The 12,396-nt window shown below is 43.3% G+C and overlaps 1 protein-coding gene across 1 annotated transcript in view; it reads right to left on the bottom strand.

Moving 5' to 3' along the window:
- Positions 1–12,396, bottom strand: part of PDILT (protein disulfide isomerase like, testis expressed) — a 35,911-nt gene that overhangs the window by 12,698 nt on the left and 10,817 nt on the right. The window contains exons 2-7 of the mRNA XM_040356859.1: positions 11,248–11,454; positions 9,445–9,578; positions 7,300–7,437; positions 4,010–4,120; positions 3,770–3,895; positions 282–479 (exon numbers count right to left, since the gene is read on the bottom strand). Of these exons, the coding sequence (XP_040212793.1) occupies positions 282–479; positions 3,770–3,895; positions 4,010–4,120; positions 7,300–7,437; positions 9,445–9,578; positions 11,248–11,454 (914 nt within the window). The remainder of the gene's footprint in view (positions 1–281; positions 480–3,769; positions 3,896–4,009; positions 4,121–7,299; positions 7,438–9,444; positions 9,579–11,247; positions 11,455–12,396) is intronic.

Here is a 12,396-nt window from a genome sequence, read left to right as displayed (position 1 = left end):
ACGTCACTACATTCATGTTTGTTGGCTGAAAAAGTCCTGCCGTGTGTATCACAGACATCGCCCTTCGGAGCAAAATCCACGGAAAAGTCAGATGGAAGTCCGATCGTGTGTATGAGGCTTTATTGTTCATCACACAGAAAAGCAGGAAAGTTACACAATTATGTGAATTATAAAGAAGCATAAATCAGAAGGGGTTTAAAAACGTTAAATTGAGTGTATTTCTTTTTTATATTAGCAGAGCAGTGAATTATTTAATAAGAAATCCTAAATCTGTATATTACCTTGGCTTTTCCATCCAAATAACTTTGACAGAAACTTCTAACATTTTCAAAGGTTACATCATCAGCGGGCATTCTGTATTTGGTATCACTTGTTATGTTTAGAATACGAATTGCTGGAGTGTCAACTTCTGTGATGCGGAAATATTCAAAGAGCCGACCGTTACGAGTTTCATCCGTGTCGACCAAAATAAAAATGATCTGAAAGATCAATAATGGGCAAGCTTCTGTAAATATTTTCTTATAAAAAAAAATGCCATAGCAAACCTATACTACTTACTATACAGACTTCTTTATCCATAGTAAAGTGGTGGGTGTACACCACACCGTCCATTAGTATACCTACTCTAAGTTGTTGAATGATAAATTTATTGGTGAACATCTTTTTTTTCTTAACACTACTGCTGTTTAAATTCTGATAATCTCCGAAAGCTCTAGCTCTCCCCCATCCTAATATAGAAAAACATTTTTGATACCATTAGGATTCATTTACTCAAGGCAAATAGACTGTGCACTCAGTCCAGCCTTAGAGCCGGTTCACACTAGGGCGGCACGACTTCGGGGGTGACTCTGCAAGTGGTCCTGAAGACGACTTCAGAGGCGACTTGCAAAATGACTTCTGTATAGAAGTCAATGCAAGTCGCCCCAAGTCGCCCCCAAAGTCATACAAGAACCTTTTTCTAAGTCGGAGCGACTTGCGTCGCTCCTATTAGAACGGTTCTGGTGAATAGAATGGGACGCGACTTGTCAGGCGGCTGAGTCGCCTGACGAGTTGCCCCAGTGTGAACCAGCTCTTACTTCAGCTTGTTCAATTAATCTCTGACAATAAGGCTATGTTCACACTGTTCTGACATGGAAGTTGCATGACTTCTGATCTGACTTTGCTCTGCAACTTCCTGTCTGACTTCCATACAACTTCAATGAATAGTGAACAGGATCCAACTTTGAGTCTGGTATACATCTTGAGGGGGGAACCCACAGCAAAAAAAACAAACAAACGTGTCCCCCTCAGATCATAGCAGACCGAAGTGGTATGGAACTTAAGGGAAACCCCTATGCCCAAAAAACAAACAAACAGCGTAGGTCCCCCAAAAAGTCCATACCAGACCCTTATCCAACCATGCAGCCTGGCAGGTCAAAAAAGGAGGGGGGGAGGAGTGAGCGCTCCCCCTCCTGGACCATACTAGACCACAGGCCCATAAAACGACACTATAGGTTAGTTTTTTATTTTTTTTTAATAAAAAACATGTCATACTTACCTCCACTGCGTTTTGCACAGTATAGCCCCAAACGCCGTTTTTTGGGGTCTCCCAGGCGGCTCTCTCGGCTCCTCCCCGCATCAGATAACCCCCTCTGGGAAGCGTTCTTCCTAGGGGGTTACCTTGCGGGTGCGCTCCTAAATCCTGCATTCGCGTCCATAGCTGCCAAATGCAGGACTCGGCTCCGCCCCCCGGAGCCATTGGATTTGATTGACAGCAGCGGGAGCCAATGGCTGCGCTGCTATCAATCTATCCAATGAAGAGCTGAGATCCCTGGGCAAAGATCCAGCGTGTTCTCGACACAGGATTTTCCAGGGCTCAGGTAAGTAAAATGGGGGGGGGGGGGCCAGTCAGAGTCAGATGTTTTTTAAGGTGAAAAAACAGGAAGGTTTACAACCCCTTTAAGGCTCGGTTCACACCTAAACCAGCCGCAGATCACACAGAAATGCTATGCGTCCCTGTTCTCCGTTTCAGGGATGAATCTGGGACAAATCTTTGCCTGAATTTGGCCCTGAAACTGAACCAAAGACACACAGTGCAGTGCACTCCGCAGCCGCCCCGGAAATATGTGAACCGGCTCCGAACCGGCTCCATAGAGAGCCCGTCACATTCTCTTGCTATTCAAATTCAATACAGGGAAACCTGAATCCAATTCGCATAGGTGTGGACCCAGCCTAACATGGGGGTGGGTGCTTTGGGGCTCTGCACCCCCCACCCTAAAGCACCTTGTCCCCGTGGGGACAAAGACCTCCTCCCGACAACCCTGGCCGGTGGTTGTGGGGGTCTGCCGGCAGGGAGTTTATCGGAATCTGGAAGCCCCCTTTGACAAGGGGGGCCCCAGATCCCTGTCCCCCCATGTCAATGAATATGGGGTACATTGTACCCCTACCTATTCACCCCAAAAAAAAGTGTAGTGTTATAAAAAAATAAGGGACAATTTTGGAAAAGTCCTTTATTAAAAATTAAGAATTTTCCTGCACGTGGCTCTGTGTCTTTTTCCTCCGGTCTTCTCCCTCCGCTTCTTCTCCCTCCACTTTTTTGCTGCTAGCGGGGCGCTTTTAACCCCCACTAGCGCCGAAGAAAGGATTAAATGCGCCCAAAAAAAGCCGCTGCCGAAGCCCTTTCCAGGGGCTTCGGCAGCGGTGCCCATTCATTTCAATAGGCAGGGTTGGTGGGGGAGCGATGTATACACCGCTCCAAAGATGCTGCTTGCAGGACTTTTTCTAACTCCAGTGGGAAAGCACTCAAGCTTTCACACTGGGGCTGCAGGGGAGCCATCTTTCAGGTGCTATACAGGGACCATTTTTAGCCCTTTAGCGCTTGAAAAATGCCTTCAGTGTGAAAGGGGTCTAACTTTCCCCACAGATCCTTGTGCGACAGATACAATGCATTGGGACCCTTCTCTCATCCATTAGCATGCAGCAACAGGTTGGTGGTAGAATACTAGCAACCATTTTTATTATTTTTTATGCCTCTTTAACACTACACTTCTGAATGCCAGTTAACAATAGACATATATATTGATTTTATCTTCATGTTTACTTTTATTTTTATTTCATTTGGCAATGTGTTTCTGTATCGATACTCAGTTATAGCATCTGATCAGCAAATTTAGACATATGTATATTTGTTCTGTACAGCCCTCATTAGTTTTATTGCATTTTACCTTTTGGCATATAACTATCTAAATTATGTTTTTAGCTGCTACTTTTCCATTCCTACAAGTTTATATTGTTCCATATATATGTTCTTGTTTACCTCTTTGTCGAATAGTCTTAAGAAGAGAGAGTCACTGTTCTCCTGAAATGCATTGGCTTGATTATACATGTTACTACCTTCAATAAACGGCTTTAAAACCCATTTTCAAACTCATATTTACTGGATACCAGACTCTCCTCTTTATCTACTTTCCAAGGGCAGAGGACAGGGATCGCCATTGGCAAGGCATAGGACAAGGGGCACCGCTGGCAGAAGGTAGGACAAGGGGTCACCAATGTTGGGGTAACAAACGCATAAAGTTACTTTATGAAGGGATCAAATTAGAGTGAACTTTCTTCAAAAATGAAAAACTACTTTACATAACGTCTACAACTGTTTTGTGAAACCAAGAGTATATAATACCAGCCTCCTTTATGGGTCTGTACAGTATTGTCCTGATTAGTGTCAATGATAGTTACACAAAATACTAACACTTGTATATCTTTTGAGTAATTACCGTATTACAATACATACCTGTCCTCTAAATTCTAAAGCAGCGGATTCAAAACTTTCATATATTGGATTAAAGTTTTCTGATGTTTTTGATGTGAAGAGCAGAATGTGATTATTAACAGGAGCATCAAATATAGTCACAGATGTCTGGAAAACAAAATCAGTAATCTAGCCAGAGGCATTTCTACTTAAAAGACTCCTTATACATCGTAGTTGCAATGTAATTTAATCTAAAAATGCAAACTGTAGTAGGTCAATTACCTCCAAGTTATACTCTGTTACAACATCCATGATGTAAATTCTTATTGATCGAATTAGGTCCAGTTTGCTTTTAATTTCCTCTTCTGATAATAAATAACGGACAGGTTTTTCCTTTAGTAACAGACAATAAAATAAAAAACATATATTTTAAACAGATATAATTTCTATCAATTACACGAAAATCTTTTCTCATAAAACACAGTTATTGTGAGATCCAAAGTAACGTTGTGTCCATTTAAAACAATATTTAACTAAACAAGCAAAAGGTGAACAATCATACAATTCAGAATGCTGCAGCTACCATTATTTTACACATAAATCTTCATTGTGGAAAAGCAATGCACCACTATGTAGTTTTTTAATGGACCTGAAGCATAATTTCAATGCAGCACACATTAATTGTTTCTACTGTCTCCCACTTCTCACCCAACACAGGCTCCAGCTCACTTAAACAAACACTGCCTGTGGGTCCTTCTCTAAAGCAGGAGGTCTACTCTACAGATGATCCTGAAAATGCCTTGGGACCCACCCTGGCGCATATGCTGTATGTTGTCAAAGAATGTAAAATCCCTGCTAGCTTCACAGGTAGAGGGGGTGAACATAGACTTATCATTGCTCAAAAAGGATTTGAACAATTTGGGGGATAGAGCCAAGGAAAAGGAGGGGAGAATCACTACACTCACGCAGGTTACTCAATTATTTAAAAGGGAACTCTCTGGCATAGAATCACGTAGGACGGCGTAAGGGAAGGAAGAGGTGGGCGTGTTTTATGTAAACTAATCATGACCCCACGTAAATGACGCTTTTTACGAATGGCGCATGCGCGCGCATGCTCAGTATCACATTGAATTTTCAAAGTAAATTGCGCCCGCTCAATGCTTAGTCGACGTGAACGTAACCTACGCCCAGCCCCATTCACGGACAACTTACGTAAATAACGTAAAATACGACGCTGTTCGTACGTTTCCGACGTCCATACCTAACATGACTTACCCCTGCTTTATGAGGGGTAACTTTACGCCGGCGTATGTCTTATGTAAACGACGTATCTTGATAGGCCAGGCGCGCACGTATGTTCGTGAATCGGCCTATCTAGCTATTTTGCATATTCTTAGGCCGAAATCTACGGAATCGCCACCTAGCAGCCAGCGGAAATATGCACCCTAAGATACGACGGCAACTGTGAGGCAACTAGGCAACTGTGAGGCGTATCTGATTCTATGAATCAGGGGCTGAGTTGCGACGGCCCGCATTCAGAGTTACGCTATTCGTAACTCCTTTGTGAATCCGGGCCTCTGTGTGTAAACTTAAACTTTATGAGTGAGAAAATCATACCAAGAGAAATCATTTCCCATTGATTGGTTTTCTAGAGAGATCTGATGGCAATACTCCTGAACCATTTCTTTAACATGGCTTCAAAAATACCCTGGAAATTCCCTTCAACTTCCTCCACCCAGAACAACTACACAAGGGGCTAACCCATGCCAACCCATAACCCCTGACTGTAAAGTCTTCAACATAAGAGACAAGGCTGCAATATTGTTGGTAGCTGACATTGGTTATGATGACTTACAAAACCTTTATCTTTCCTGGCTTTTTGTCCAAAGTGCAGAAGCAGATAGCCTTTAGAAGTTAAAAAGAGAGGAAAATATATAATATATACCATTGCTATATCCAGTCAAGCTGGGAATAATAGCCAATGGCAAATCTGCATTCTTTGCCAATCAGGGCCTCAGACCAGTTAGATCAGGGGTCCTCAAACTACGGCCCTCCAGATGTTGTAGAACTACACATCCCATGAGGCATTGTAACACATTGACATTCACAGACATGACTAGGCATGATGGAAATTGTAGTTCCTGAACAACTGGAGGGCCGTAGTTTGAAGACCCATGAGTTAGATGGTAAAGACCTGCCTTGGCAGAGAAAACATAGGTTCAGAAAACATTATCTACACTCCTAGCTATACTCTACAAGCAATGCAGAGGTGACCCCCTTCTTCAAAACTTGTGTAAATATCAAGCCCCCACATCTGTTTTTGTGGAATTATGGGGCTTACCCCCTTTCCCCTTTTCTTACTTAAGGTCTTCACTTAAGGGACTAAAAAGGGCACATTCTCCCTCAACCCAATTGCAGGTGTTTTATATGGATAGGGTTATTCCAGCTTTGACAGTCCATATGATGCTTCCTCCATGATATGTGCCTGTTTTTAATTTTCCTGCTACAACAGGACAAAATTGTTTTACTTGTGATGTCTCTTTCCACCTGATGTTACACCACCTAAATGGCCATGTCTTATTCTAATATGACACTGAGCTACTACCATTACAAATCTTGGATGGGCAACCTGAACCTCCAAAGCAAGAATTTATTACATTACAGCTAACCAATTCTTAGGCCTCGTACACACGGCCGAGGAACTCGACGTGCCAAACACATCGAGTTCCTCGGCCAGTTCAGCCCTGAAGCCGCCGAGGACCTCGGCGGGACGAGAGCTCCCATAGAACAACGAGGAAATAGAGAACATGTTCTCTATTTCCTCGCCGAGCTCCTCGTCGGCTTCCTCGGCCGAAAGTGTACACACGACCAGTTTCCTCGGCAGAATTCAGCCAGAAACTCGGTCGGAAGCTGAATTCTGCCGAGGAAACTGGTCGTGTGTACGGGGCCTTAGATGTGGTGGTTGGATTTAGGCCTTCTCAGAGTCCTGGCACTTGGTACAAACTAACAGGGAGGACAGAGGAAAGTGAAGCACAATCACTGGCAGCCACAACATACATACCACATGTAGGTGACAGAACAGCAGATGGTGGATGGACATCAAGGAACAGCTCACCTCTCCTGGTCCTGATTGGGCCCCCCTCTCCCCTGGGCTCCATAGAGGCTGCATGGCTGGCTGTGGCGGCAGTTTTTCTCCTGATTGGGAACCAATTCATCCCAACACCCAAACTAGGACAAGAGCAGTTTTGATTGTAGAAGAGATGTATTGAATCTCTTCTGCAATGACTGACTGCTAGCAATTTTTGTTTTTAGCTTTGTTTAAAAAAGAAAGAAAGAAAAAGAACCAAATCAATGCCTTAATCACATTGTGGTTTCCAAAGGAGCTTAGAAGGCTGATACCGATATTTATGCAAAGCCAGCCACTCAGATATATTCTGGCTATGCCGTTTACCCATATGCCTGTGTGGGGTTATCACTATCCTCTCAAAGAGCAAGCTCATGTTTTTAAATCTGAATAGGTATCTTTTAAAAATTGTAGAGTACACTTTATAATAGTATAAAGGGCTTCTTACCTTTTTATGTATAGCAACCATGTTCCCTGTAATGCCAACGTATGACAAAATGTCTTCATTACTAACAAATCCAAAAGGAAACTCAGAGACATCTTTGGCTGCTTCTGTGAAATGCTGTATCAGATTACTGTTCAGATCCTGTATAAAACAGTGGATTATGTAAAGAGACATAATCTCTTGTATTCTTATATATGACACTTATATGAGCATATGCAATAAAGCCATGTAAGGAGTAATGCTCATGTGCAAACAGAACCAGCCTTATGTTATATGGTGCATGTTGCAAAAACATTAGTATGGTCCTCCCATGTGCACTTCAAAAGCAATGTTACCATTTTCTGAAGCCATGTACACACGACCGGGATTCCTGTCGGTATAAAGTCCGCCGGGAATCCCGACGGGAAAAAACCGAGAACCTGTCGTGAAAACTGGGGGGAGAGCTTTGGCCGGGAATCCCGGCCGTGTGTATGCTCCCTCGCAGTGTTTCCCCATAGGAAAACTGCCAGGTTTAAAACTGCCCGGAAAATAGAGAGCAGGTTCTCCATTTTCCCGCCGGGATTCCCACCAGTTTCCCTGTCGGGAAAACTGCGAGGAAGCATACACATGGCCGGTTTTCCAGGCCAAAAGCTCTCCTGGCAGTTTTTCTGGCAGGAAAACTGGTCGTGTGTATGAGGCTTGACGCTAATATCAAGAAAATAACAGCCAAATCAGGCCAATAGAGCAGAAAATAAGGTCCCCCAGTCCTACTAGCAGCTTGTAGTGTTGCTTATATGTTGTAATTGTCTTTTGGAATGGTAAGGCACGAAGACATCATTCTAGAACAGTTAAACACATGGGCCTAGATTCAGGTAGCAATTACGCCTGCGTATCCATATATATGCAGCGTAATTGCTAAGTAGCGCCTGCGTATCGACTTTCTGTATTCAGAAAGCTTGATACGCCGACTGCAGCCTAAGATATGACTGGCATAAGGCTCTTATGCCGTCGTATCGTAGGCTGCATTCTTACGCTGGCCGCTAGGTGGCCTTCCCGTAGTGGTCAGCGTAGAGTATGCAAATTGCATACTCACGCAGATTCACAACCGTACGCGCGCCCGGCGTTCGCATTTTACGTCGTTTGCGTTTGTCGGTTTCTGCGTAAGGCTGCTCATGCTATTAGCAGGAGCAGCCAATGCTAAGTATACCCGTCGTTCCCGCGTCGCGATTTTTTTAAATTACGTCGTTTGTGTAAGTGAATCGTGAATGGCACTGGACGCCATTTACATTCACGTTGAAGCAAGCATGTTTCCCGACGGAGCATGCGCACTACGTTCAGCGCGGGAACGCGCCTAATTTAAATGATCCACGCCCCCTACGGGATCATTTAAATTACGCGCGCTTACGCCGGCCAGTTTTACGGAGAGCGCGCGCAAATTACGGAGCTACTGCTTCGTGAATGAAGCGTAGCGCAAGTAATTTACGGAGGCGTAGTGTTAAAACGGTGCGCAGCCCTACCTGAATCTAGGACATGGCCTTTTTTTTATTTTAGCTCCTGCCCTTGAAGAATTTCCTTCATATCCCTGCTGAAATTAGATTTTTTTTTTGGAAGTTTTTAAAAAAGTTTATCTTTTTATTGTTTCCATCCCTGCTTGAAAGGGCTAGCAGAATTTGTAAAAACAACTCTAAAAGGCATAAACATATCCAATGGCCATTAAGAGCTTCAGAAGACATGTGTAGATGCACATGTTCAAAATGTGAAGCTTTCAAATATACTGCTAAAATTTCCCAAAAAGCCAATCTGTTACAACAACACAAAGTCTATGAGGAACAGAATCTTAGGTCATATGGACCAAGCTCTCCATGGTAAAGGCATTTCCATACTACAGGCCTATGTAGCTGATAATAAGTACAGTTTATAAAGTGTTCACAGCCATGAGCAACTAACAACTGTTATATGGTCTAAACAAACTATTTAAAGTTAAATGAAATCTTCAACAAAAATCAACATGTGTGGATACATGTATTAGTGGTATGATTAGAACCTAATACAACAGTTTTGTGCAATTTATAATCCCTGAACATCGCATACTGATTTATTATAATGAATAGAACTATAACTAGGTTCTATCTGCCGTATATTCCACATAAAAAATTATTTTGTTCATACCTTAAAAAATCCAACCACACTAACTGTATCTGACTGAATAAAAGATTCATACTGTTCAGTAGTGTTGAGTAACACAAAACTATGTCCAATTCTTCTGTTTATCCACGTCACAAAGGCTGCGCCTGTTCTGACACCTTTTGGAGAAAAAAATACATTGAAGCATATTAAGAAGCCGGTATTGTAATTTTTATATATAAATTAGGCAATCAAAAGAAGTATAGTAACTGTCATTTTACATAATAGGTCAGAATACAAAAGCCTCAGCTGCTGGGCACTAAAAAAAAACTCATCAGGATAAAAGTATGGGAACTGCAGGGCTAAATTGTCTTTGAATGTCTACATTATAGTATAAAGTTTAAAATAGACAGTCTGATTTACATAAAAGAGAAGTATCCACCTAAGTGGATGCAGCATTGGTCTGATGCTGCATCTGCCCCCCGCCGCCTCTAAGACTGATGCCGCATACACACGACCGTTTTAAACATCTAGAAAAAACAATGTTTTTTTTCAACGCACGATCGTAAAAAAAAAATGCTCGAGCAAAGCGCAGTGACGTACAACACGTACGACGGCACTATAAAGGGGAAGTTCCATTCAGATGGCGCCACCCTTGGGGCTGCTTTTGCTGATTTTGTGTTAGTAAAAGTTTGGTGAGAGACGATTCGCGCTTTTCAGTCTTCGTGCTTTTCAGTCTGTTACAGCGTGACGAATGTGCTATCTCCATTACGAATGGTAGTTTTACCAGAACGAGCGCTCCCGTCTCATAACTTTCTTCTGAGCATGCATGTTTTTTTCACGTCGTTAAAGCCTACACACGACCGTTTTTCATGACGTGCCGGGACAAGGGGGAGGGGCTGTATATGACGCCGCACGGCGGGGAAACACACAGCTATTGTAATGAAAGCTGTTACGTTCCCCACTCCCCAGCGCTCTAATCAGCCAGGTGGCGGCTCTCCTCTCTCTTCCCCTACGATTGCTGGGACAAAGGCTCCCATACAACCCGGGCCGACGGCGGTGCTCGCCCGCTCCCAGGCCGCCCACACTCGCCCCCCTCAAAATCCACTCGCAAAATGTGAGCAGGCGAGTTTATTTTTTAAGGGCTGGTTTAAATGTTTGTATAAAATGATGCCTCTAAATACCTCATCTCAGATCTTTTCTGACCGTTCACATGACCTCCGGCCACTCTCCTCCTCCGATTTAAGGGCTACAGCGAGAGGGGCTGAGCGAACAGCATAGTGGAAGGGGCTGAGCGGACAGCACAGCAGTCACGTGACCATCCTGGCTAACATCAGAAGGGAATCTTGGCCCCTCCCACTGTAGCCCTTAGATCGGAGGGGAGAGCGACTGGAGGTCACATGACCAGCCAGAAAAGACCTGAGATAAGGTGGTTAGAGGCATTGTTTTACACAAATATTGTTTTGACCACTTTAAAGTGATTGTTAACCTTCGTGTGTAAAAAAATTAATAAATAACAAACATATCATACTCGTCTTCTGGGGTCCCCGGTGGTGCTCTTGGCTCCTCCTCGCATCGGTAAATATAGGGAGAAGCGATCTCGCTTGGGCTTACCTTCCGGGCGTGCTCCCGAGTCCAGCATTTGCGTGCAAAGACACAGAATGCCGGACTCTGCACCACCCCCGGTGCTAACGTCACTGGATTTGATTGACAGCAGCAGGAGCCAATGGCTGCGCTGCTATTAATCTATTCAATCAAGAGCCGAGAACCCCGGGCAGAGAGGAAGCGCGCATAAGATGCATTAAGGTGAAAAAACACAAGGGTTAACAACACCTTTAAGTCACTTACCTTTGCAGTCTATAGGCTGTTTCCTGTCACCATTAATAAACAGTTTGAATGTTGGGAAATCTTGGATTTTAAATTCTTTACCAAGATTTTTTTCCTGAGTGATGTCAACTTGGCCAAGCTTAACTTCAGATTTTTCTCTCTTGAGCTGTCCAGCAGCTATTGAGAACTCTTCTTTCACTGTCTGTGATGGTGCAGACAAAGCAACATCTAGAATTAAAATGGAAAGCAATTACTAAAATAAATATTTTAAATATTACTTGGATATTATCTGTTCTACAGAGAAGCCCTAAACCATATGTATAGTTCTTTCAAATCTGAGTCAAGCAAAGTTCTACTTTGGTCCAGTGGTTGCTCGGAGTACATCTGTTCTCATAGGGATGAATTGGCTGCAGTGCAGAATTCAGATGAGCCAGCCAGGACCAGGTCAGTTGCTGAAGGCAAGTATAAGCTTGAGCTGTCTGCATCCATGGCGGTGGGGGCTTTATTAAATGACAACTCCAAGGTGAAATTGTCCTTAGGAGCATCTACTAGGACTGTTGAATTACAAAGTGCAGTCACACACGACCACAGATTTCTGTTTAGAAGTCAGAGCATCGAAAAGTGAATTCTGATTAGTTGCTAGGAATTTCTGCAGTTTCTACAATATTGCTACTATACATAATTGTTTATGGGAACATCCCAGCTATCTGAAAAGGTAACATTTAGAGCTGGTTCACACTAGGGCGGCACGACTTCGGGGGCGACTCGGCAAGGCGTCCTGAAGACGACTTCAGAGGCGACTTGCAAAATGACTTCTGTATAGAAGTCAATGCAAGTCGCCCCCAAAGTCATACAAGAACCTTTTCATAAGTCGGAGCAACTTGCGTCGCTCCTATTAGAACAGTTCTATTGAATAGAATGGGACGAGTCGCCCCAGTGTGAACCGGCTCTCATTCTACATATATATATTAAAAAAACTATTGTGGTGTGTAACACTCGTAAGCAGGAAAGAAAGCCTGTAAATAGCAGGGCACATGTTTGCAAATGTACAGCTTTCCTTCCCATACACGTTAATATGAAGACAAAATCATCACAAGGCAACTTAGAAGCAAAGTTAACAAAAATAAAAGCACATCAGAAGCAAGTTCAAAGAAAGTGAGAGCAACTCAA

Source organism: Rana temporaria, chromosome 6 (genome assembly GCF_905171775.1).
Source record: "Rana temporaria chromosome 6, aRanTem1.1, whole genome shotgun sequence".
Taxonomy (NCBI): Eukaryota; Metazoa; Chordata; class Amphibia; order Anura; family Ranidae; genus Rana; species Rana temporaria.
Note: the sequence above shows the minus strand (reverse complement) of the source record. Positions and strands in the feature narration are given on the sequence as shown.